This window comes from Cyclopterus lumpus, chromosome 15 (assembly GCF_009769545.1).
Source record: "Cyclopterus lumpus isolate fCycLum1 chromosome 15, fCycLum1.pri, whole genome shotgun sequence".
Lineage (NCBI taxonomy): Eukaryota > Metazoa > Chordata > Actinopteri > Perciformes > Cyclopteridae > Cyclopterus > Cyclopterus lumpus.
This window is the reverse complement of record NC_046980.1, coordinates 21,535,047-21,559,698: the sequence shown is the minus strand read 5'-3', so window position 1 is coordinate 21,559,698 and position 24,652 is coordinate 21,535,047. Positions and strand designations below refer to the sequence as shown.

The window sequence follows — 24,652 nt, the reverse complement described above, 5'->3', positions numbered from 1 at the left end:
AGGTTAATGGGCTGCTCCTCCTGACCCCCCCCCCCCCCCCCCCCCCCCCCCGTCACCCCGTGAACTCATCTGTCACAGCGAGCGCTCAGGGAAATGAGCTGCTTAATGAAATGAGGACAGGGAGAGGATGTGACAAGTGATCAACATTTAACAGTCGGCTGGGTGGGGAAATGAGAACGGCGCTTCGATTTAGAACACAGCCATGTAGATTGGAGTCAAATGGTTTTGTGGGTCGTGTTTGGAACTGGAGCTAATCCCTCCGACTTCGACAGGAATACACATAGAAGCTTCTTTTTTTTTTTTCAAACGGCCCAAAGTGTCTGTTTTCATCATTAATTCAGATTTTATTCATCATCATCATCATCATTTATGCACCAACATTGCAGATTAAAATGACCCCAAACGTGACCCCAAACACGTGCATCGCAAACCAACAACCGTACACACATGCATGCCCTTTGACCACTTTTTTATATTGGTGTGAGTGTTATAAAGTCGAGAGGTGTGAAAGTGGAGCAACATGGAGCCCAGGAAACCGCTACGAGCGAGTCTAACTTTGCTTATCCTGGTAACCGGCGGCTACGGAGGAAACCTACCATCAGGTGAGGCTTCTCGGAGTCACGAGCCGTAGATGTGGATCCTTCTGGTGTTCAGTCTCAAACAGCCCAAAGTGTTTCTGAAGATGTGGCACGTGATTCTACCAACGAGCCGCCACCTGTGACCAGAGTTAGGTTCTCCGTGCTCCAGGTTAACATTAACATTCAATTATGACAAATGGCCCCGCCGGTAGTATGAGAACGTAGGCAGGTAATAGTGTTTTTAGTCAGAGTTATCTCGGCAATGTGATCCGATATACCCTTCTGCTATCTGGTGTTTATGATGTACAACAAAAGCTCTGCATACATCATAAAAGAGTGCTGCTTTATATCTATGCAGGGCCCAATCTGAAAATTGACCAGGCTCTGTTAACATTCCATAACCAGCTGACCGAAGAGGTGCAGGTCTTCTACACGTCAGACTACTGCTACAAGGTAAGGTCCCCGAACCCCTACGCCTTTATTCGTCATGAGCCCTTCGTACTGGTCTTGAGACCCCTTAGAGTGTACAGTACATTCAGTCAGTGTTTCACCTGTTTCCTCCCAGTGTGTGTACCAGCAGTTGCTTTCTGTGAAACCCAACAACAACAACGCATCGGCGGTGGTCAGCACTAAATTCACCCTGACTCTGCGAGTGGCATCACGGACCGGGAATGCAACTCTTTGCAGGTTTGAACCTTCTAACAAAGCGTCAATAACATCAAACCACCCACAATCCCAAAGAGGTGAACATGCTGATTTTGTTTCCTGTTTACTCATCTTCACTAGCCGGGGGGAGTGCATTGCTCTGGTTTCCAGCCGTGATATAGTGTGGTGGCATCCGGTGATTGCATCAGCAGTCTGTGGGATTATTTACTGGGCTGGGGGAGTAATCCTGACCTGCTTTCTGGACCTGAGTGATGCCCTCCCTTAAACTACCTCCCCGGGGTATCGATCAGGAGCCTTTTTGGGGTTAATAAGACTTGACATCCCTATATTGATGAAAAGGGCTCATTAAAGCTTCCGAGCTGCTCGTCCTGTGGAAACCTCAGCGGGGATGTTAACTGGAGGAGACGGGCGGCATATTTATAAACAATCAGGACTGACAAGACAGCAGGGCAGAGCTTTCCATTTGGGGGTCACCTGTAAACATGGGGCCAGAGATTCGGTTGCAACATGACAAGCCTTTGGTGCTTTTTCTTACCCTCTCTTCCTAGATCAATGCTGAGGTCTCTAACCACACTGTGCTGCTATTGATTCCCTTTTCCCTATTTGAAGAAGAAGAAGAAAAAAACACTCCAAGTGATAGCTAGTATGTCATCCCAACAGTGGATCAATAGGAGCGTGTAATGCATGTTCTTTGGGGCCTGACACTGGAGCTGTCGAGAGGGGCAGGGGGTGCACTTCGGGCTGCAGACACTAGGTGGTGCTCCTGAGCTTCCCTGTGTTATAAAACCATCAGTGATAGGCGGGTAAAAAGGGAAAACAGCAGCAAGTGGATAAAAAAGGTAATTTAATATATGCTGCTGAGGAAATATAATTTCCACGGGGATCAAATGAAAACCGTCTGTACAGTTTTTTTGTGCTCAACATTTCACTGTTTATGGATGCAGTTGGAGTCAGACATATGGAGAAGGTGGCCATTACTCTGTTTGGATCCAGATGTCCGAGGCCGCCAGTAAACCCGGCTGCACTGACGCTGTGGATGAACAGCCAAACAATGCATACCTGCGTAAGTGCACAACACCGATGAGGAACACGGGACGGTGACGGTCATGGGATGGGAAGAACATACTGGGAGTGAAGCTGTTTGCTTTGCTGAGACACAGTGACAGTAAAGGAACCTCGGAGCCTTTGATCCGCTCTCTCCTTAATTGAGTCAGCAAAGAGGGGAATCACTCGGCCTGTCCACATCTGCTGAGCAGTAATACTCCTCCGTCTCCTGGGACACGATGTGTATTGATCAGATAAGACGTGCTTTCTTGAAAAGGGATAAAAGAAAAGCTTTTCTGTTTGTTTTGAAGGCCTGGCTCCGCGCGTGGAGCATTGTGGGTAATACATTAGGGAGTGTGGAAGGATTAGGGCGTAATGGGATTTTGAAAGCGTCTCTCTCTCCATAATGTACATCTGTACTTAACAATATTGCAGATTATGTTGTAGATCAGACTTTTAAGCCAAGTAGCCATTATCCAAGCAGCTGTATGGTCAGCCCTCGCCGTACGGTGAGCGTCCATTAGCTCAAACTCCCCATAGGACTTGCTCAGCTTCAGTAATGGTCTGGTCAGCAGCTCAAGGCAGGTTGGAGTTGCCCTGCTGGGGAATTTCAAAGTTGACTTCAGCGCCTCCGATTGATCGACCGTGGTTCTCTGTGAGGTCACTTGACACGTGCGGTATTGTTCAAGGATACGCTTCGGTGCAGCCCTCAGAGTCACCCTTTAACCACGTTAGTACTGCATTGTTCCACGAACCACGAGTCGCCCGCTGAGGGTGAGGGTGAAACCTAAGCGAGTCGCTTCCCAAAATGAGTCCATAACATTTTCATATTCATTCTGACAACAACGAGCCGAGCGAAGCGTGGCAGAGATGTCTGGTGTCGTCTAAAACAATAGTAACCCCGGAATAGAGCAGCAGGGATGCCGTGGCTTTGTGTGACCACTGGTGACCACTCTTTGTTCAGAGTGGATGTCGTAGTGTGGATTCAAGCGCAGGTTAAAATGGCTGCTTTTTGTTTGTTTTCCAGTGAAGACAAACACTGCCCTCTTATTTCCTTCCTCGCATTGACGCAAGCAGACCATATCACCCTGGAGCCGGTGCTCGACTCATATAGTGCAGCTGTAAAATGTCCCACTGGTTTTGTTCAATGCTGCTGGTGCAGATGGCAAGCAATAAGCAATAAAGTAGTACACTCGCGGTTAAGTAAGACTATTTATGTTGAACATTTGTATCTACATTAATTAACTCTTTTTTCCCCTTTTTAGTTCCTCAAGCAATGAACGCGTTTGAACCTCATCGTTGTTCTGTGGTCTGGGTAGATTTCATCATTCCTTGAGCAAATAAAAGACATTTCAGCTGCCATGTACTTCATCCTGACCTCGCTCCTCTCCACGATGCCCCGGGGCAGACCAGCTCTCTCCGTCGTTCTCTTCTCGTCCTCGTTCCAGTGTAGCTTTACATTTTCCTTCTCGTACGCCTGCGGGGTTAGATTACCCAGATGGATCGACCAAGAGTTTTCCATTAGGTCCCAGTTTGTCACTTGAGGGATCCCCTTTGACACTGGTTGACTGACAGAAAGCCACAAGGGAGTCCAGAGGCGAGTAAAGCAGACAGTTTAGAGTGCTAATCAGGCCTTTTATCCCCAGTCAGATCCTATTCTGATAGAGATGTACGGCATAAAGCTCCTGACATGGACTTCCAGACAGACTATGACGTCGGATACAGTCTGATTACATAATGTCCATTTAAAAAACATTTCCTTTTCTTTCTTTTTTTCCAGCTCTTCTGGTGGCAGCTCTCTTACTGGCCCTAATCGATCTCTTATTCGTTGCGGCACCCTACATCTACAGGTACCCATATGTGTTTTACATCATCCATTATTAGAATACCGTGCAGCACTCAGCCTCCATCAGAACAAGGCAGCTCAGACGTGTTGTTCCGTTCGCAGGAGGCGCTGTACATCACGGTGTATTAAGACCATGTGCTGCCAAGGCCCACAGTACTCAGTGGATAATGTAAGTACAATATGCCTCTGTTATTAATATCTTAATAAATGCAATGACATGACACAGATGAGTGGTTTGATTGATTAGAATTAGATCAATCATAAACCAATCAAATGAAATGAGTGGCTGACTCATCCGTACAACACTGTAAAATCTTTGAGATACTAAACATCACTGTATTAACCATAAAATACACAATTGTATTCATGGATAATGTGCGTATGAGGAACGTATGTATTTTATTCTTAATATCCTTGTTTGGCCCCTAAACTCCTGGAATTTCCCAGCAAATTTCCCAGCCAAGCAACTCCTCCACCGTTATGTCTTCACTGCAGAGAAGTATTGACTTATATGCAGACATTAAAGTTGCCTTAATCCAACAGTAACATTGCATTATTTTTATTGGCAACTACGCAGCCTGAGCTGCATACCAAAATCGCTCTGAGACTCCAGTCATCAAGACGTCCGGGAGACACTAATGGAATGATTGATACAAATGTTAGCAGAGCCAATTGTACAGCATCTTGCTTGATGGCAAGAGCTGCTGTGTAATTTCGGTGAGCATGAATGGCTCCTCTCATTCTTCCATGCAAGATGTCTCTGTCTTCCATATGCTGCCTGGATGGCATGCAGATCCATCATCACGTATTAGTGCTGGTGTCTTCCTGCTCTGGCTCTTTAAACTGCAGCACAGAGACCAGCGAGTCGGGCTAATCCAACTGAGAGGGCAACAGGCCGCAGTCATCTCAGTGCTGCCTTCACAGAGCGAGGGAAAAAGAGGCGCCGACACACAGCACAGAGGATGACCTGGGTAGAAAGATATCATTTAGAGGGGGTCGGACTCGTGTGACAATTGGGGATTCTTTTTGGTTTTGTCAGCATCTCGGAAACAATTCTAGCCACGTTCGTTCTAGTTAAGTTTCAACTACTTATTATAGTGTTTATGTATTTCTAATTGTGTATTTCTAACTCTCCTAGTTAAAAGGACAGATGGTACAAAAGTAGAACCCTTAAACACTGCGCTACGGAGCATATTAGTGCCTTTCAGCCATTGTTTTGAATTCACTATCAGTATTTCTGTTCCAGCTAAAGCTACCTACTCTGCACCAAAAGACGACGTTAGCAGCTAGCGAGCATAGAGCACTCTTTAGCACTATCTTTAACAACTAAAGGAGCTAAAAGTAGGGTGAATATTGGAGTTATTCATCAGAAATGTGACTCCAAATGAATGCTAAAGCTCCTCCTCGTCTTCTAGATGTGCGAACGCCTTTTCCCTGGTTATCTGTATGAGCTGGAAACCCGCTCCTCGTTTACACGTTGGCCCTGTTGCCCCCAACTGGCCCACAAATCAATACCGCTTCAATTCGTTAAACCGAGGAGTCTCGATAAAGCCAAACGAATGCGAACGCAGATTACCTCCAACAGCAAAGACAAATAGCAGTCACGACACGTTCAGTAAGTTGACACATGTTGCTACTTTTCACACATCCTTTGTATGAGCCAGATGTTTAGTGACTTAAATACATCGTGTCTCCTCTCTAATTGTTTCTTCAGGACCCAGCAGAGGCTTGTGAAGCTGAGCGCAACACCACGAAAGCTAAATCAGCACGCCTGCTCTCACTGGACACTTTCCGAGGGTATGCACGCCGTCAACAACCACCCTGTTCATCAGTCTATCACCACATGTGGCCCGTTCACATGCTTATTCTGTTGAGAGCAGTCTGGGGCTTGATGAAGATCTACAGGCCCAATATAATGAATAATTACAGGGGTCACAGTCTGGCCACATGCTCCCCTTAGCTGTCGTTATCAGGCGGTGTAGCTTCGGGCAGGATTTGTGATATGGGTGCGTCTCGGGTTGGGAACAGTGTGTTTCTGTTGGACAGGGGTGATGCATGTGATTGAATCTGGGCTCCCTGCTCGCCTTAATTGTGGCCTGGGGGTAGACACAATGCACGCCTCTCTGGAAACAGGATGCTGGTGTGGCTTTGACCTCCCCCTTGCCAAATAATTGATGTAATAATATCATCAACATATCAGCACACATCCACACGGCCATAGATCTCCTGCCAAAAATTGGGGGAGCGAGAGGAAATCCAGCAGCACAGAAGCAGCGTCCAGCAGACAATCGGCATCTTCTCCCTGCGTGGCTTCCTTTTTGTCGGAAACCACCGTGCGTATGTGCCGAATTAAAAATGCCACATAGCTGCATGTCGTTTGGGAGCTGAATTGAATTATAGCGGACTTTGAAAAGGTTCAAGGAAAGGCTCAATTTCCTTTCCGCAGTTCTGTACTCGATGTCCTGATGTGTTCTACTGGAACTCGTCCTACCTGGCAACACACGTCCTCCGACTGTGACTCAGCACTGGAGATTATCGCTGCGTGTGCCTCCACGGCCCTGTGACTTATGAGCCATACTCCCCAATAAGTAACAACTTTCTGCAGAGAACAGACGCATCGTCGACATTAAACGCCACTTCTGAAAGCAAAAAGGCTCTTCTTCTGAGCTGAAAGGTTTTTCCTGATCATTGCTCAGGCCGCACCGACATGATATACAGAGAACAGCGGGGTACGGTTAATTTTTCTAAAAGGATTTGGTTTTTAATCTTGCGCCGCGCTGCTAAAAGCCTGTCGCCGGTTTCCATACTGTGGGAAATGGCACCGTCAGCATTGAGCAGTGCCATACGACAGAGGGAACAACTATTACAGCAAAAACAACCGGTTGTCCGTAGCCTTTAACACCAGCTGGCCGACTCATTCTGTTCATTATTTTGACTGAGCTCCACGTCTTCCTCTGACTCAGTTTCAGATATGCTCTGATGTTTGGCCACAAAAAAAAAAAAAAAGGACCTTGGCATTTCCACTCAAGTAGTCATTTATTATGACTAGATTGGATGTCCGTGTGTTTGGTAGTAGGTAACTCAATACTCTGCAGTGATAGAGTGCAACTATCCATTTGTAACGGGGAAATGTACTAAGCCAACGCTCTAATTGGTGACGCATGTGCAGTGATATAAATCAAAGAAGTCCATAAGCGTCTATCAGCGAGTCGTAACCAGTTGTCACTGCTGCGAGAAAGACACGTGCGTCTGTAATCGGTGAGCGACGAATCACGAACGCCGAATCCCAGACGCAAATCAAGTCCGTTACTGAAGTGACATCATATTAATCGGGCACTTGTAGTTTCCCTTAATCACAATGTGGCATTTGAGTGTTTAGATTTTTTTTTTTAAAGAAAAAGATGGCCAATAAGCTCGGATACTGGAGGGATTTTCACCGGGGCCTCATCTGGCCACTGATTTACCTTATCTTTGTCACTATGGCGACTAATGGATGTGTTCATCACAATTTAAACGATGGACCTGCATTCATATGTGTATGCGTGCATTAGAGGGAGAGAGTACATGGACACATGCCGCCAGGTTTGCTTTAATAGCCCTTTGAGATGATAGCGGACGATTAAAACCGTGTATCAGCAGGTTGGGGATAAAAGAGCAGTAATGGCTTCGGTGCTCCCCTTAATTGAATCTGTCCCGAAACACAAGAGGAGGCCGAGGACGATACAGTGCATCTTATCAGGGACTCTTGTTCTTAGAGGTTTGTCTGGATCTTGTTATGTCTCTTAAAGAGCCCCTCGATGATATTTAAATTCAATAAAAACGTGAATTAAAAGCATGAATTCAAGTATTCAGGAGGGCGAAAGGCTTAAATCTGCCTCAGAGCAAACGTCTCGACCATGCAACCGTTTACATTCCCCCACAAGTTTTGTGTTGTGTAATGCCCCCCCCCCCCCCCCTACACACACACACACACACATCATATTCCGACATGCGCCACAAACACCTCCCTTCTCTCCGGTGTCTGATTCGGGGAAGCACTCCATCACGTGCGCTGTGTTTCAGCAGCCTCGGCCGGTGCTAAAGTATAAAGTGTATCATATATTAGACGCAAAGTCTTTAGTCAGCACTCCTGCTTGGGGAGATCCAGAGGACAAGTGTTCATTTCCTGAGTGATTCATAATGCTTGGATTGCATTACCTTGCGTTTGGAGTGGGACAGAATAAAAAGCCCCTCCTCTGGCTCCTTTTAATTTTAAAAACTTGAAGAGAAAAAAAAAAAAAAAGCAGTTAAATATGAACGTTTTTTACGCCTTATTTCTAATTGTTTAAAAACAATTTTCGTCCATATTTCCATCGTTCACTCTACTGCGTGACAGTTAATCCAATTGTTGGTGATTTGCTGTGCTGGAGTGCTGACTCACTGCCGCGTGTTTGCAGGTTCGCCCTGACGGTGATGGTGTTTGTGAACTATGGAGGAGGAGGCTACTGGTTCTTTCAACATGCACCATGGAATGGTAAAAGTATACACACACACACAGTTGTGTTTCCCCTCATCTGCTATTCAAGTAGTGTTTCAAGGAAGGAGCCGATACTTTATAACATTAATGTATTCAACGGCAGCGTTCTCCTCATCATATCTGCAACGTCTTCTGACCTGTTGTCACTAATTGTGGGAAATGAGGTGTCAAACCAGACACACACAGGGGTGCCGTTCCTCAAATGAGCCAAATCAAAGGCACAATGCATCGATTTGGATTGTTATTAACAACCAGGGAGGAGACGAGCAAGAGGTGCATGCTGGGAGAATATGGGAGGGGCAGCGAGTGTGTAGCACTCGCCTCCTGCAGCAGCCGCTCTTGACAATGTAAATAATGTAAATGAAAGTTTTTTTGAAAAATGTCACTGAAACTTTGATGAAATCCATGTGTTTAGGGCTGTTGTCAATTTACCATCTTATAATAGCCTCGTTGCCACATCTAGAAGAGTGTATTGATTTCAGTTGATTAATCTTCTCGCTCCTGCTGTCACTGCAAATATGTGTTCACCTTTTGAAAATGGAAAGTTAATGACTGGATCGGCAGTTTAAGGACATACGGTTGTTATTCATTTACCTTGTAGTCGTTTTGGATTGCAGAGATTGGAAAAGGGCAAACACTGTGAACTGTGTTCAACGGCATCCCATTCAGGTGTGTGAGTGTGTGTGTGTGTGTGTGTGTGTGTGTGTGTGTATTGATATGAATGTATGCTTCTGGATTCATTGCAGGTCTCACTGTGGCAGATCTTGTCATGCCATGGTAGGTTTGCCGAAGAGGACTGTCACATATTTTCAGTTCTGTTGTAATATATGCTGATGTTTTAATAGCACTATGCTGTCGTTCCTTCCAGGTTTGTGTTTGTTATCGGCACCTCGGTGGTGTTGGCTTTCAGATCCATGCAGAGGAGAGGAGTTAGCCGGCGGCAGCTGCTCCGCAAGATGACCTGGAGAACGGTCGTCCTCCTGATGCTCGGCTTCTGCTTCCTGAACTACTCTCCGCGAGACGGGCCACGTAGGTGCAGCACATGTAGCACCGGATGGAACCGGCCCACTGTGCCGTTTGTCTAATAATATGTCCACTTGTTACACGTGCAATTCAATTCGGTTTATTTTGTATAGCCCAATATCACAAATTACACATTTGCCTCGGAGGGCTTTACAATCTGTACACATACGACATCCCTGACCTTTGACCTCACATCAGATCAGGAAAAACTCTCCAAAAAATAACCTTTCACAGGGAAAAAAGGGAAGAAACCTTCAGGAGAGCAACAGAGGAGGATCCCTCTCCCCGGATGGATAGATGCAATAGATGTCATGTGTACAGAATGAACAGAGTTACATAAACACATTACATGAATATGACAATGTATGAATGGACCTCCAATCCATGAAACAAGGAGGTAGAGACCAGGGCAAACCTGATTCAGCCCAAACTATAAGCACTATCAAACAGGAAAGTCTTAAGTCTATTCTTGAATGAGGTGACTGTGTCTGCCTCCCGGACTGAAAGTGGAAGCTGGTTCCATAAAAGAGGAGCTTGATAACTGAAGGCTCTGGCTCCCATCCTACTTGTTAGGACTCTAGGAACCACGAGTAGCCCCCCTGCGAAGCTCGCTACAAACAAACTGCATTGGCTTCGTATTACGTAACCAGCGACAATTCTCACGCAGATTTTCAAACGAGATTTCTTTTCAAGATTCATTCCATATTTTGTCACGCAAACCTGCAACGATTGGTTGATGACAGAAAATACATGCAATATGCAGAACATTTGATCATTGATGAATGGACACTTTGTCTTGACTTAACAAACTGAATATGTTTAGGTTTTTTTGACTAGTTGGTGGCGGTACCGTAGAACCCAAGCTAATATTAATGCATGTCTCGTTTTGTCCCAAAACATCATCAAGACTGATTATGAAAATAATCACTAATGTCGTCGAAGATAGGCGTAATTTAGCTTATATTTGGTATGTTCATGATATGCACAAACTAAATGTCTTGTTTTCACAAACTGCAGTTAGTCATAAGGCACAAAGACAAAACGGTGATGTGATCCAGATGCGTGATAGAAGCCAAAGAAGCCAAAGGAGGGGAAGCAGGCTGAAATAAATTCCCCATTTCTTTGTCCACCTGGGGACTCACAGGGCGCCCTGCACACATTAGCCACCCCCAGTGCTAATGGACTTTCCCGTGTGAATGCCTGCATAACTGGGTTAACAAAAATATTATTATTGCGTGTGCAGTCTCAAAGCCAAGCGCCAGGGGACGTTTAACAGAGGCAGATTGAGCAAAAACAACCGCTGCGGTAATGGACAATTACCAACAGATAGTGTTACCCTCTTCAGCCCCGTGCAGCTGCTGCGGAGCTGATCATAACAGCAGACTTTTACCATAAACTGCAGCGTTGCCCTCCATCTCCAAGGACGTCCTCTGCAGTTCAGTCCCGGGATCTAATCAGAGAGTGGAGTCATACCAGCTCAATATGTTAAACCGTTTCAATGGCGGGGGCGAGACGGAAGGAGGTGTTGACCTTTGACACAAACTATGAGTCATTTCACATAAACGCCACCGCGGTTAGATCATCATCGTCAAAGCAGTGACCTTGAAACTCCAATTTTGGTTATTTTATTTTGGTATTTTGTCAGTCAAACTTACACATGACTATGGTTGAGACGACTCGAAAAGCACTCGGTTGAAATCCACATGAACTCCAAATCTCATTGTGGTGACGCTGAACACGCGGCTGTTTCTCTTGGCGACGGTGTGTTTTCAATATTTATATTTATATTTTGACTATTCTGTTTTGGATGGCGACAGATTCAAAAAGCCTACTGACGCCTTCAAATAGGAAAAAAACACTCTTTTTAAAAGGTTTTGGGGTTCAGACTTGCTGATGACTTTATTGCGTTCTGCTCACTTTCATAGCATCATCATTATCAGATTTGACTTTATTGTCATTGCTCAGAGTACAAGTGCAGTTTTAGCATCTAACCAGAAGTGGGAAAAGAAGCAGTAAGAGTGCCTATTGGATCTATCACTGAAAGTGCTCAGAGATGGGAAGTAGACAGCAGAGCTTTCACTTCCTAAATGATATTGAATGTTAAAAAGGGTCTAAATCCCCCCCCCCCCCCCCCCCCCCCCCCCCAAAAAAAAAAACACAACATAAATTAATAACAAAGTGAAACAAAAGATTTTACAGTTTCCTGCAAACAGTGTGACTTTCAGGATTGTTTTTGATTTAAGTGACACGTGTGTGTGGGGGCACAGATAAGGTAAGTTATGCAGGTGTAACCAGCAGATCTAACAAAATGTGTCATAAGTAAGAGCTTCCTCTTTTCCTATGAAAGGAGAGATTTCCGCCTCTTATTTGATTTGTCCCGATCAATGATTGGGATTACAAGGCTTTTCACGGCACTTTGTGCGGCAAAGAGGTTTTCAATTAACTAATGTGTAGATTACCATCAATCTCTCAACCATTTTAACCCCCCACCGCCCTGCCCCCAATTTGTCGAGACAAAGAGATAACTGGGAATCTTTGATTAGCTTCCCAGGTTCTTGACATGTCCGTATCCTGAAGGCTGACACCATTTCCCAGTGTGGCGAGCTGTCAATCATCCTCCTTCAGGAAGCAGTGCTGTAGTGGAACGATCTGGGAGAGGTTCTCTTGTCCCCCACTATCAATCTCCTGATTTATAAATTGGCTCACATCAGCTGGAAAAGCTTCACTCCACTGAGTTATATCTGTACATGAGTTGTTCATCATTGGGGATCAAGGGACTTGTAGTTGTTCATGATGTGTGTGTGTGTGTGTGTGTGTTGTTGACCGTGTTTCAGTGTCCTGGTCCTGGCTGAGGATCCCTGGAGTGCTGCAGCGTCTGGGCTTCACCTACTTTGTTCTGTCTCTCCTGCAGACTTTCTGGGGCCAGAAAGAAATCCCACTGGGAGCGGTGAGCAGCGCTGTCAAGTCCACTTTAGTCTGTCATTACACACCAGGGGGACAAAGGAAAAAGTCCAGCCTGGAACAACACATTTATAAAAAGCTCATTTGATGCCACGGCCCATCGTTATTGTTGTGATAACTGGCCAAACATGCATTAAAATACAGTTGTCAAGGATATTTGTGTTCTGTGATGCAGACTCCGTGGTGGAAACCCGTCCAGGATGTGGTCCTTTACTGGCCACAGTGGCTGATTATCATCCTGCTAGAGGCTGTGTGGCTGTGCACCACTTTTCTCATGCCCGTACCCAACTGCCCCACGTGAGTCCAGACAAGGGTCGCCGCTGTGTCGCTGACCACGTGCACTCCTCTCATTAATCGACGGCGCACATATGCTAAAAGTGTTCATCTGTGCATGCTGAGATGCTCTCCAGTTGGGGCTTGCGAGCAGCGGTGTCAATGTGCACCTTGTGTTGCTGGTGTTATGAACCGCCGTGATTTATGGGCCCGTGGTGGATGCTTCAGAGGGCATAATTAGCCAATCTCAGTCGGTCATGTGCAATAAGAGGAACGGAGGCAGAGGATCCATCTTCCTCGCTCGGCATCTTCTGCTCTGTGCTGCTTTTTTTTGTCGTCGTCCCCCCCCTGCATGGCTTCACGGTTTCAAATAGTAGCACTGTTTCTTCCAAAATCTCTTTTTATTTTATTTTTTTTGTGGAATGTGAATTTTCATTTCATTTAAAAAGTGCCCCAAAGCACACCTTACAGGCACAGTTAAAAAGAAGCAACGGTGTATCATAAAATCAAACAAAACAGAAATATACAATATTAAGTGGACGTATTGATTAGTAAATGAATATCTTGCAAAAGAGAGCTGAGCGGCTGAAGGCTGAGTCTTGACCTCATGGTAGTCAACTATATGCGGTGAACCCAAATCTCATACAAAGCTTGAAGCAGTCTCGTGTGCCTTGCTTTTTGTTTAATTTGTAATCATTTCTTATTGTGTAAATGCTCTAACGTGTTCTTTTATTACTGATTATTCTACATTGTTTGCTATCAGAGGGTATTTGGGAGCTGGTGGAATCGGGGATGACGGTCTTTACGCAAACTGCACTGGAGGCGCAGCCGGTTACATTGACAGCTGGATGTTCGGCGATAACATGTACAGATACCCCTCATGCAAAGTAAGGTCTTCTTCTCACACACACACCATTCAGTGTTTCATCCATCTGCCTTAAAACCGGACGGGTGGAATTAAAACAATCCTTTTCATCTTGCTTTTTCCAGGAAATGTACCGCACCACGCAGCCCTTCGACCCCGAGGGTGTTCTGGGTACAATCAACTCCATTGTCATGGGATTCCTGGGGATGCAGGTATGGATCATTTATTTAAGATGTCAGTATAATGCTGTTTTCATTTAGTTTCAAATGTACTTTTCCTTGTAATAGGAGTCATTTTTTTCATGTGTTTTGCAAATGTATAGTTCAGCTCCGTTTAGGTTATTTATTGAATAACGATGAAGGGTTAGGGGTTCATTTGTGAAGCGCAAACTATTTTAATTCACATTTCTTTCCAGAAAACAGTGACAGTCGGTGAGTGTAATCCCAGACCCCACCATTTTCATAGAGAATAGATATTAAAGGGGAAAAGGAAAACTAGCATTTCCAAGTATTACTTTTGTCGACGCCACAGAATCGCTCTCCATTTCCCTCAAACTCTAGAGTAAGAAAACACGTTTGCAAGCAAGTGACTTGGAACAGTTTCCAAAACGATACGTTGGCTTTGTGTTTCATAAATGTGTTTACTTCAACACTTCAAAAATGTAATTGCAAGAGATGCGTTGGACAGGACCGATTCAGAAAAGATGGTGACGTTTGGTCATAGTTAAAGCCCCGTTGTCATGTTCCTTGTTTTTTGTCCATAGCAGGATCCGAATGAAGTGTAGCAGAGCGCTGCGCACACACATCGTCCCACCGCCGCACATCGACTTATGGGAAGGGCTTTTATTAAAACAACGTCATACTTCAAGTATCAGTGCTAATGAAATAGGCTATCGTATTACCATTCCTTTCTAGTATCGGTATACCATGCAGCGCGGGAAAATGGGGGGGAGGCGCTACGGAGACCAAATCGTTCTGAGGCCCAAACATATACACATCCACACCTCCGAGTGGCAGTTAACTCTGCACTTAAACAAAGATTGTGTGAGCGACCCTTTCCCGCGTCATTGTGAGTGCACAGCTGCCCCCACTTTAATGACTAAATGTTGTGAGCAAAAAAAATGAGGAGAGAGCTTTCGGTCTTTAGACCTGAGCTTCTGATGGCGACTGTGTCACTTATAACCATTTGTGTTGTGGGAAGGAGGCATGCAAACGCAGCCACATTGCTCAATTCCCAGTGGGCGGTTAGCACTGAGCCCGTCAGTCAGCGAGTCTTAGACGACACGCCAGGTGTCCGCTGCCCTCCTCTGTGCTCGCCCGTGCTAATGTCCTCAGCTGAAACATATTCATCATCACCAAATTAATCAGAGGGTGTGGATGACTTCCACGCCACATCTGGCTCAACAGGAGAGGAGAAATGTGACCGCCCCGTCAGGGACACGGCATTGACGCCCACGTCCCAGGCCTATTGGGTTACCCAAGGACAAATACACGTCCACGCCGGTTGTTGGTGTTTACGTGGTGTTTCTCATTAAATGTATGATTTAAATGACTCGTGCTTATCTCTGTCTCCTTTCTGCCACAGGCCGGGAAAATCATCATTTTCTACAAGGGGAAGAACATCAGCATCCTCTGTCGATTCCTAGTGTGGGCCGTCCTCCTGGTACGTTACATCATGCTTTAAACACAGCTGTGCAAGTAAATGAGAATAAAAGTCAACCGATCATTTAAAACCAAGACAACAAATCGCTTATAACATCGTCCGGCCTCGATGACTCACACAGAGCTATGCACTTTTTTCGCTTGCAACGTGTTTTCCTGCCACTCGGGTATTAGTCACAGCCGTCGAAGCCGTTCGTTAGCAGGAATGTGTTGAGGACATGTGTGTGATCTCGGCACAATTAAACAACATCCATGTGTGGCTGTGTTTCCGGGCAGGCTCGGGTGTCCAGTGCCTCAAGGGCATGTCCACTGTCTCTCATTGCCTCACATGTGGTTGGAGATGAGAAGAGTTGTGCATATTACTTACAGTCTACTGCGGTCAGTAGCATCGGATGAAGAGAATGGCTAATTCATAAGCCTGCGCACTAAGTCTCAATAAATATTTACAGACCAATCACGTGACAGCATGGACACGGTGGGAGAACAGAACTAGATCAAAGTCCATTCAAAGCCAGAATAAAAAGATGACATTCCTCATCAATCTTCTAAGAGAGTGTTTGTGGTCATATTTGTTTTGGATCTGTGTTCATGCTGGGTGGTCTCAAAACACAAGAAGAAGCAAGCTGGCCACTATTTCATTGAGAGAGAGGGGGGGGGGGAGTGTGTGTCCCACAGGGAGAAGCCAAGTGTTATACGAGACGGCCCGTTTTGCATTTCTAAACCTGTGACAGGAGGCTGTTAAGTCTGCTCTAACGAGATGGACGGGTATCCATGTGGAAAGGCCTGGCTTTGCTGAGCTGTACTTGGCCAACGTACGTACAGTGAGATGCTGCTACATGTAGCCGGTTTGCAAAGCGTTCTTCGGGAGCCCGCGGAGGCAGAGACGTCCTGAGCTGGCAGTGCTGTGACCTGAAGCGACGATGGAGCTGGAGGAGCCGGCTGCACCACTCGGCCTTTGAAATCAAACGGTGCAGCAGGAAACGGAGGAGAACACAGACGCAGATCCCATCGGGTTTAAGTTATGTCCTTTTATTATTTTCAATATCAGGTTCCTGCAGACTCGCGTGTGTAACTGTTTGACCAATGTGATTAAACCACACCGAAGGTTCTTAAAATAACTACTCAGTCGTATCACTGCTACGTCTGACATGTTTGTCACGTTGGTATGTGTAGCCCAGCATCACATGCAATATCCAGGCACGTGATACTAAAGTTCCTCTTCTAGCCCATACGTTCCACAAAGAAATGAAAAAATCCCCCCAAAACCTCGGCATGTAAGAAAACTACAGTGTGCAGTCATGCTCGCAGCTCGGTGGGGCTGCACATTTAGCCACAGCAATGCTTTGAGCTAAATGCTAACATGCCCATAATTACAACATGCAGACCGTTACGTTTACCATGTTCATCGATATAGTTTTGCATGTTAGCATGCTAATATTTGCTGATAGCACGAAAATACAAAATACAGCTATGGCTGACTGTAATATCATTAGTTAGTTTAGCAGATATTTGGTCAGAAACTACAGTATTGAATTTTAATATTGTGATATTGAAAATTTGAATATATCCTTCAGGGGAACCAGACATTTTATTGCGATGCATCCTATAAATGTCCAGACATTTCACTCAATGCACATTTTGACCTCATGGTGGCGTTCGCGGAAATTATTCATCATCTGGGAACCATGAATGCCTGCACCAGATTATGCACATCATTTTTGTAGTTGTCAAAACTATATACACATTTTCATGACAATTCTTTCAATAGCTGTGGACAGACACAGAGCCATGCTCACAGCATGGCTGGAAACAGCAATTGCAATATCTAATTCAATTCAATTCAGTTTATTTTGTATAGCCCAATATTACAAATTACAAATTTGCCTCAGAGGGCTTTACAATCTGTACACATACGACATCCCTGTCCCAGGACCTCACATCGAATCAGGAAAAACTCCCCAAAAATAACCTTTCACAGGGAAAAAAGGGAAGAAACCTTCAGGAGAGCAACAGAGGAGGATCCCTCTCCCCGGATGGACAGATGAATAGATGTCATGTGTACAGAATGAACAGCATTTACAAAGTTACATAAACACATTACATGAATATGACAATGTATGAATGGAACTCCAATCCATGAAACAGAAGGAGGTAGAGAGGAGAGGGGGCGGGGCATCAGCAGGGCCAACGCGGGAGGCCGGCTCACCAGGCATCAGACACCTCCAGGTCCAATGGACCCTATGAGACGTGAAGTCACAACGACTCCGGGGAGGAAGCAGAGTTAATAAGGTGCAATGGAGAGATGTAAATGTATCCATAAGGAGAGAGAGAAGAGGAGAGAGGTGCTCAGTGTATCCTAAAACATCCCCCAGCAGCCTATAAGCCTATAGCAGCATATCTAGGGGCTCGACCAGGGCAAACCTGATTCAGCCCTAACTATAAGCACTATCAAACAGGAAAGTCTTAAGTCTATTCTTGAATGAGGTGACTGTGTCTGCCTCCCGGACTGAAAGTGGAAGCTGGTTCCATAAAAGAGGAGCTTGATAACTGAAGGCTCTGGCTCCCATCCTACTTTTTAGGACTCTAGGAACCACAAGTAGCCCCGCAATAGGTTGTTTTACTCAATACTGCAACAATATTATAACGCAATAAGGTTGTTATAGGTCCAATATTAATGAACTAAATCCAATATATGAAGCAGGTGTTTTGTGTTGGTGATCAGGAAGAATCCATGCTAGTACATGTGAGAATCAATTGAAATGCTGTTGTGAGAATTTAATGTCGTTAACCTCAATTCTTAAATGACAAATCTCCCCATTCTGTCTCCTGGTGTTGAATCTTATTGACTATCATTGTGGAGCGAGTGACTGGACGGAGGTGAAATATATTAGATCCATTCGGCTTCTCCCAGAGGCACAGAGTGATAAAGTAACACGTGAGGAAATAAATAAACATTAGGCTTTTTATGTTTTCCCACTGTATCTCTTGGCTCACCGGCTAATGCTACATAGAAGGTGTGGATGCTACTCAAGAATATGATGCTGGAGATCTTATATTCAGGATCATACAGCGTGTTGTGATTGATCAATGCAGGGACTTTAAAATCCTGCTCAACTGAAATGGAGAATAACAATAAAATAGAAGTTATCGCGTTGCAATGGTTGATAGAGAGAGCTGGCCTTTTCTTCATGGATTCTGGGAAGAGAGAATACAGCCTATTGTCGTCCCACGTGTCCCGCTGCGTTTGTATATTTACTTTAGTGTCTTCTTTAATCTCATTAGCTAAATCAGCTGAATCTTTTTTTTTTTAGTCCCACAAAAGAAAGAAAGCACAATAGGTTTTAATGATTGACTTTTCTAATACGATTTGGCCGGAGAGGGGAGGAGGCAGAGCGGAGCCTCTAGTTTCAGACATGTGCTCTTAACATTAGCAGGTCGTCTCTGTGGAGAAGGGGGGGGGGGGGGGGGAGCTCATTTCTGCAGGCATCCAGCCACGGGGTTGATATTATGCACAGGAGGTTCACCAACCAGAACCAGAAGGTGTTGATACAGTAAAGGACAAGCCAGGTTTAAAACACAGTTCATTGTGGTTTGATTCTTTTGCGGCAGATTGATATTCAGGGGTGACCATGCATCTTCCCCCTAATAAACAATAGCCCCTGTTAATTAAAAATCCAACGATCAGGCTCCAGCAGTGAGATTGAAATTGAGCGATTGCCCCACATACCAGCCCCGTCCCACATCCTGCTGCCTGGATAGCCTGGAGACTCAATCCAGCCCCGGCTAGGCTATTTCCACACCATCGATTCTGTCATCTATACACATGATGGATATGCACCTAACAAGCATGTTTGGACTCTGATCCACTGCCCTGGGTTTTCTCTCTGGAGGACGAAATGTTTCCTCAAGCATATCTAATTCACGTGTAAAGGTAAATAGATGAGACAATAAATGCTTTTATTGATAGAAGAGTTATCAAGATCATACACAGTTCCTCTGTATCGTGGCTAATAAGTCTGCGGGGTTGACTTCAGATGGGGGTGACTCTGTCTTCGAGGTATTGTGCGCGTGACTTGACGGACCATTGTTCATCCGACTTTCAGATAATCGGTTTATCTGCCGGAGTCGCTTCATTCTGTTGCCTCACGTTTTAGCAGCCCAATGCTGCTTGCTTTATCGCCCTCCATCGATTTGAAATCTGTTTCATTTCAACCCTCAGGGAATCTCTGCAGCCATCCTTTCTAAGTGCACACGAGACGGAGGATTTATACCTGTCAATAAAAACCTTTGGTAAGTGCTTCCTGACCCTCTAAATTCAGCCACTTTTCCTCACAAAAGAAAGGATGGGTTTCCAACAGGCACAAATCAAGGCTGCCAAAACACGCGTTTACTTACCTCTAACGACAGCCGTGACTGTAAATAATCACCCGCGCTGCCGGGGGTGTGAGGTGGAGCGGTTATACATCCTCACAACATGATCACTCTTCCCTGCAGCCGGAAACAGCAGGAAAATAAAGGATGCTTCATCCTCTGGACTCACTCGCGACACATTTTACCAGCACTGTGTGATGGAATGGGATCCCGCTCTGGAAAAAAAGCACCTCTATGACCACAGCGTTGTCTAACTATCATAATATTGCCTTCTTGGTAAAACAAGGCGTGGCATCTTGATCAATGTTGATAATGATTTTGCATGAAATGCAACGCAATCACCACCTCAGAGTTACATGAGGTTACGACCCATGCATTTGGACCGCTCCCACGTTCCCCTTAATATGACTGTGAATCATTTTAATGTTGCAGCGGGAAGAATACCATTTCATCTCTGATGTGTAAGCAAATTCTTCTTGATGTTCCACAGGGGGCCCCCCCCCCTCCCCCGGCTAACGCTGTGCTCATCCCTCGCCATTACCTGCTCGGCTTTTATAGGCAGTTCATCATACACAGGTTATTGAGCTCTTGAGTACGAGTCCCTGCCTGGATGTCTAGAAGTAATTAACTCCCAGCTAAGAATCCTTTTTGGCCCCACTTCAGCTGAGATAAAAGAATAAATAAATAAATAAATAAAGCCCGAGCTGCAAGGAGGCTCCGGGAGGCAGCCATTTTACATTAGATGATATTACATCAAACATTCTTGCACTTAGGAACAGACAGGGACATGGCTGGCTGGCACGGCTCCACGTGGGCACGCGCCAAGGATCCACCGCTGATGCTTTAAACCAATCCGGCAAAACTGTCCCGCAGTCTGCCGGATTGGCTGCAGACCCCTGGGCGTTATTTTAGCTTGCAGCACAGGATTGATAGACTCTGTGTTTTTACACCCTTGTTCACGCCGCCCCACTTAGGTTTTTAGTGATGCCCAGATGTACGCTGTTGTAAAGTGTTGCTGATGCTCTGTCTCTCCAGGTCCTTGTCCTATGTGACGTGTATGGGCTGTTCCTCCTTCCTGCTGCTGGGAGGCATGTACTTTGTCATCGATATGAAGGGCTGGTGGGGCGGACAGCCATTCATATACCCAGGTACTGTGTATTGACAAATCAAAGGGCTCAATGAATCACACAGGTATATTATGCTTCGGTAAGAAAAAAAACAACACCCCCAGAATCATTATTGGCACACGATTGAGCACCTTGACTACATTGAAAGATGCATTTATTTATGGTTATGGTTATTTTCCTTTCTCCCCGCTGCTGTCAGGCTACACAACAAGCTGAGCTCCCAGTAGGCCACAAACACTTGAACACTTTGGACTTCGCACTGAGCAGCACTTTAGCCCAGTTGTGCTATACTAATACGTTTAACTACTTTTTAATTTTTTTAATTTATTTTATACACTTTATCCACTTTATTCTATTTCTACTCCGTCTGTATATATAATATTCTTCTTGTTTTTTACTCTTTTATCTTATTTCTGTTATTATACTACTTGTTTTACTTATTACTGTGAGTAATGCTGCTGTAATCCTGTAATTTCCCCACTGAGGGACTAATAAAGGATTATCTTATCTTATCTCTTATCTTATCTTATTTTTATGTTAACAATGTATGTAACGCTGTATTACGCTGTTTTCAGTTGTATTCAGCTGTATTCTGCTATATTCAGCTGAAAATGCCTTACGCTATCTACCCAACGGCAAACAGACATATTGGAGCATTTAGCAGCTCAAGAGTCATATTTCCCTCAGAAGTTGGCAGAGAGCAAAACTGAGTCAATATTGAACTTGATGCCAAATTTCTGTCCGATGTGTAAACCGGCTAAACAAGTTCGCCATATCATTTTTAGATATGATGACATATCAGTGTTGCGTTTAAATCAGGTGTAATTGAAAAAATGCTGGTCCATTTCACTTTAAGTGCACTTTGCACTCGCTATGCTACAATAAAGTAATTAGGGAAGAATTCGGTTATAGTGACGCCAGCAAATGCAAAAACATTTTTTACATTTATTTTTTTTAGTCTCGGTCAGATTATTAATTAATATTTAGAACGTTTTTGGAAGTTGGCACTGCTTGCCCCACTATCTTCTGTCCGGATGCAAGCTTTCCAAATCTCCACAGCGGAGGTGATGAGTGCAAAGTACCACGACTCGGGGAGGCAGAATAAAGACAAATACTTTTGCAGTCCTGTTTAGCAGCAACTTGAGTTTGACTCCTCTCCTCTCCTCTCCTCAGGGATGAACTCCATCTTTGTATATGTTGGCCACTCTCTCCTGGGTTTCTACTTCCCGTTCAGCTGGGAGATGCGCTTCCAGCACAGCCACTGGGAGTGGCTCTTCCAAAGCCTGTGGGCAACTGCTCTGTGGGTGCTCATCGCATACCTGCTGTACAGGAAGAAATTCTTCCTCAAAATATAAACCAGGATGATCGTATGTCCATTTTTCCTTGTAATGATGCAATTTTCTAACAACGTTGTTCTAAACAAAACGCTACTCGTGTTAAATGATATAGATTATCATAACATCATTGGGAAATAAATCTGACCTACTGTTGTTTGCTTACTCAGCTTAATTGACTTCCTCGCGTGCATTTGAATGAATTGTCCTGATGTAATATCCAAGCCATCTGACGAAGCAAGCCGCTCAGAGGAAGTGCTCCAAGTTGGAATCAAACACATGCTGCAGCAAACAAGTATGACAATGTTCATCCATGAAACCATAAAATCAGATCCTACAGTTTCTCAAGAAGATGTCTGATTCATCGTCATCGTGGGCAGCTGAGGATTTATTTGATGCCACTTGTTTTGTGCACTGAATAGACTGATTAATTCAAATTTACTGAGGTGGTACTTAACAAATTAGGCCGAGTGATTCCACTACACACCATGCCAGCCATTATGAGTCTGTTGCCATGGCCACTCCTTCTCCGTGTGCGTGTGTGTGTGTGTGTGTGTCAATGTGTGTCAATACCATCTGCTTGTCCGAGTGACAGTACTTTAATAGGGGTCAAGATGCACAGCTCACAAAGGAGTTTCATTAATGGCACCGACACCCCGTGCACTCATTGTATTAGAAAATCAGAGAAATTACCCAAATCCAATTCATCAGAGAACGACGACGTGCCGCCTCGTAGAGCCCGAGCTCGTTACAGGTCTCTCCGCTGACTCAATATGAGCGACTTACAGGAACTGCAGCAGCTCAGAACCCATTAGACACGTCACAAGAAGTTGTTAATACAGATCAAAATTAGAACGTCTAGACAGCGGAGATGATGAATATTCTGCTGATGTTTCAGATTGAATTTCTGCTGATCCCGTGCCACAGAAACATTGTCAGAAAAAGCCCACGAGCTACAGCGCTGCCTTGGTCCCACATACCGTGAACATTTCCGTGTCTCTATTGATTCTCAATGAGCATATGTCTCAGGATACCTATATGCCCGTCATATGGAAACGTTATCCCAGATGCAATGTTCTCATTCAGACCGCTCAGCTTATCTTATGTCCCATAATGATCCCCACACCCTCCCTTGATGCAGCCGGCAGCATTGACAGTGAACATGTGGGTCCAGTATCTGTAACGTATTGATATCAATATTGTATCTGGAAGAAAGTGTCACATTTCTTTCTCTCAATTTTTAAGCAGTGCCTTTATTTTAAATGGATGTATTACGTTTTAGAAATAATCTTTTTGTAGACAAGTTAAATAAGAAACAAGGTAAATCTGTGTTGTGTGGTTGTGTAACATATGGAACTGAATATAGTAATAATACAATCTGGATTTCACTAGGCTTTCGACCTGTATTGTCAGTATAACAGCAGGTCCCAAGTCAGTATGAATAAAATGAAATATATAATACACATAAATATGAATTGACTCCAGATATTTCTTTTACTTTCTCACGTATGGATTCCTCCTCTTTATCTTCTATTTCCTTTTTTATATAGCCTACCTGATACCGATGAGACAAATTGGACCAAAGACAGCAGGTGCAAATATACAATAGCAGTGTTTTCTTCCACTTAGTTGAAGTTGGAGCTCCTGAGAAGCCCTGCTGGCCCTCCTGCAGCCCAGTGAGCTGCAGTGGTTCTGCTCCAGAGACATTGATTAGAGAGCGATTGCTGTGTGAGTGACTGGTGTCCTGCCCCGAGGCTGCAGCAATGCATCACTCCACACACACACCGTCCAGCCACAGAGACATCCCTCACTTGAACCACAGCCTTTAGCCACGGACACACTCTCGAGACCGGCGGGGGGTGGGGTGTCCCACAGAGTTTGACCAGAGTCACACAGCCAGTCTTACAGAATTAGGTGATTCTATTCTGGGACTTAAACGTGTCATTTATGAGCAGGTATATACACTTCACATGTTTGCTAGTTATTAGGGAAGTAGAACTCATTCATATGGTGTTTTGGGGCTGCAGCTCAGCAGTGAACTGGTTCATCATCCCGCCCTGCTACGCTACATCCCATAATGGCAAGAGTTAACCAGATGGGCCGCTGTCATGACACCTTGTTCTCAAATAGACCTTTTAAAATGTTTTGAATCCAGTGACGTAACTATGGTAATGTCATTTGGTGCTACTAGATGTGAAATAATGATACACTAAATGATGACAGAGCTGCTATAATGAAGCAGTGATTAAAATGAGCACACCTATACCCCCTTTTTCTTTTTTTTTAAACAGTGCCTGTAGCTTTAAAATACACCATTTAATGGTAATTGTTCATATGTTTCCCCCTGCTCAGTGTTAATGAGGTGACTGACCTGCTGTTAGATGATG

The 24,652-nt window shown here is 44.7% G+C and overlaps 1 protein-coding gene across 1 annotated transcript; it reads left to right on the top strand.

Moving 5' to 3' along the window:
- Window positions 1–520: 520 nt before the first annotated feature.
- Window positions 521–22,286, top strand: si:dkey-192p21.6 (uncharacterized protein LOC565246 homolog). Its single transcript, XM_034552531.1, has 15 exons — window positions 521–602; window positions 937–1,031; window positions 1,144–1,230; window positions 5,849–5,931; window positions 8,571–8,647; window positions 9,397–9,427; window positions 9,519–9,679; window positions 12,508–12,620; window positions 12,810–12,931; window positions 13,671–13,794; window positions 13,898–13,984; window positions 15,357–15,434; window positions 19,653–19,723; window positions 20,840–20,952; window positions 22,105–22,286. Exons 1-15 carry the CDS (start codon window positions 521–523, stop codon window positions 22,284–22,286), a joined length of 1,506 nt encoding a protein of 501 aa, XP_034408422.1.
- The last annotated feature ends 2,366 nt before the right edge of the window (window positions 22,287–24,652 follow it).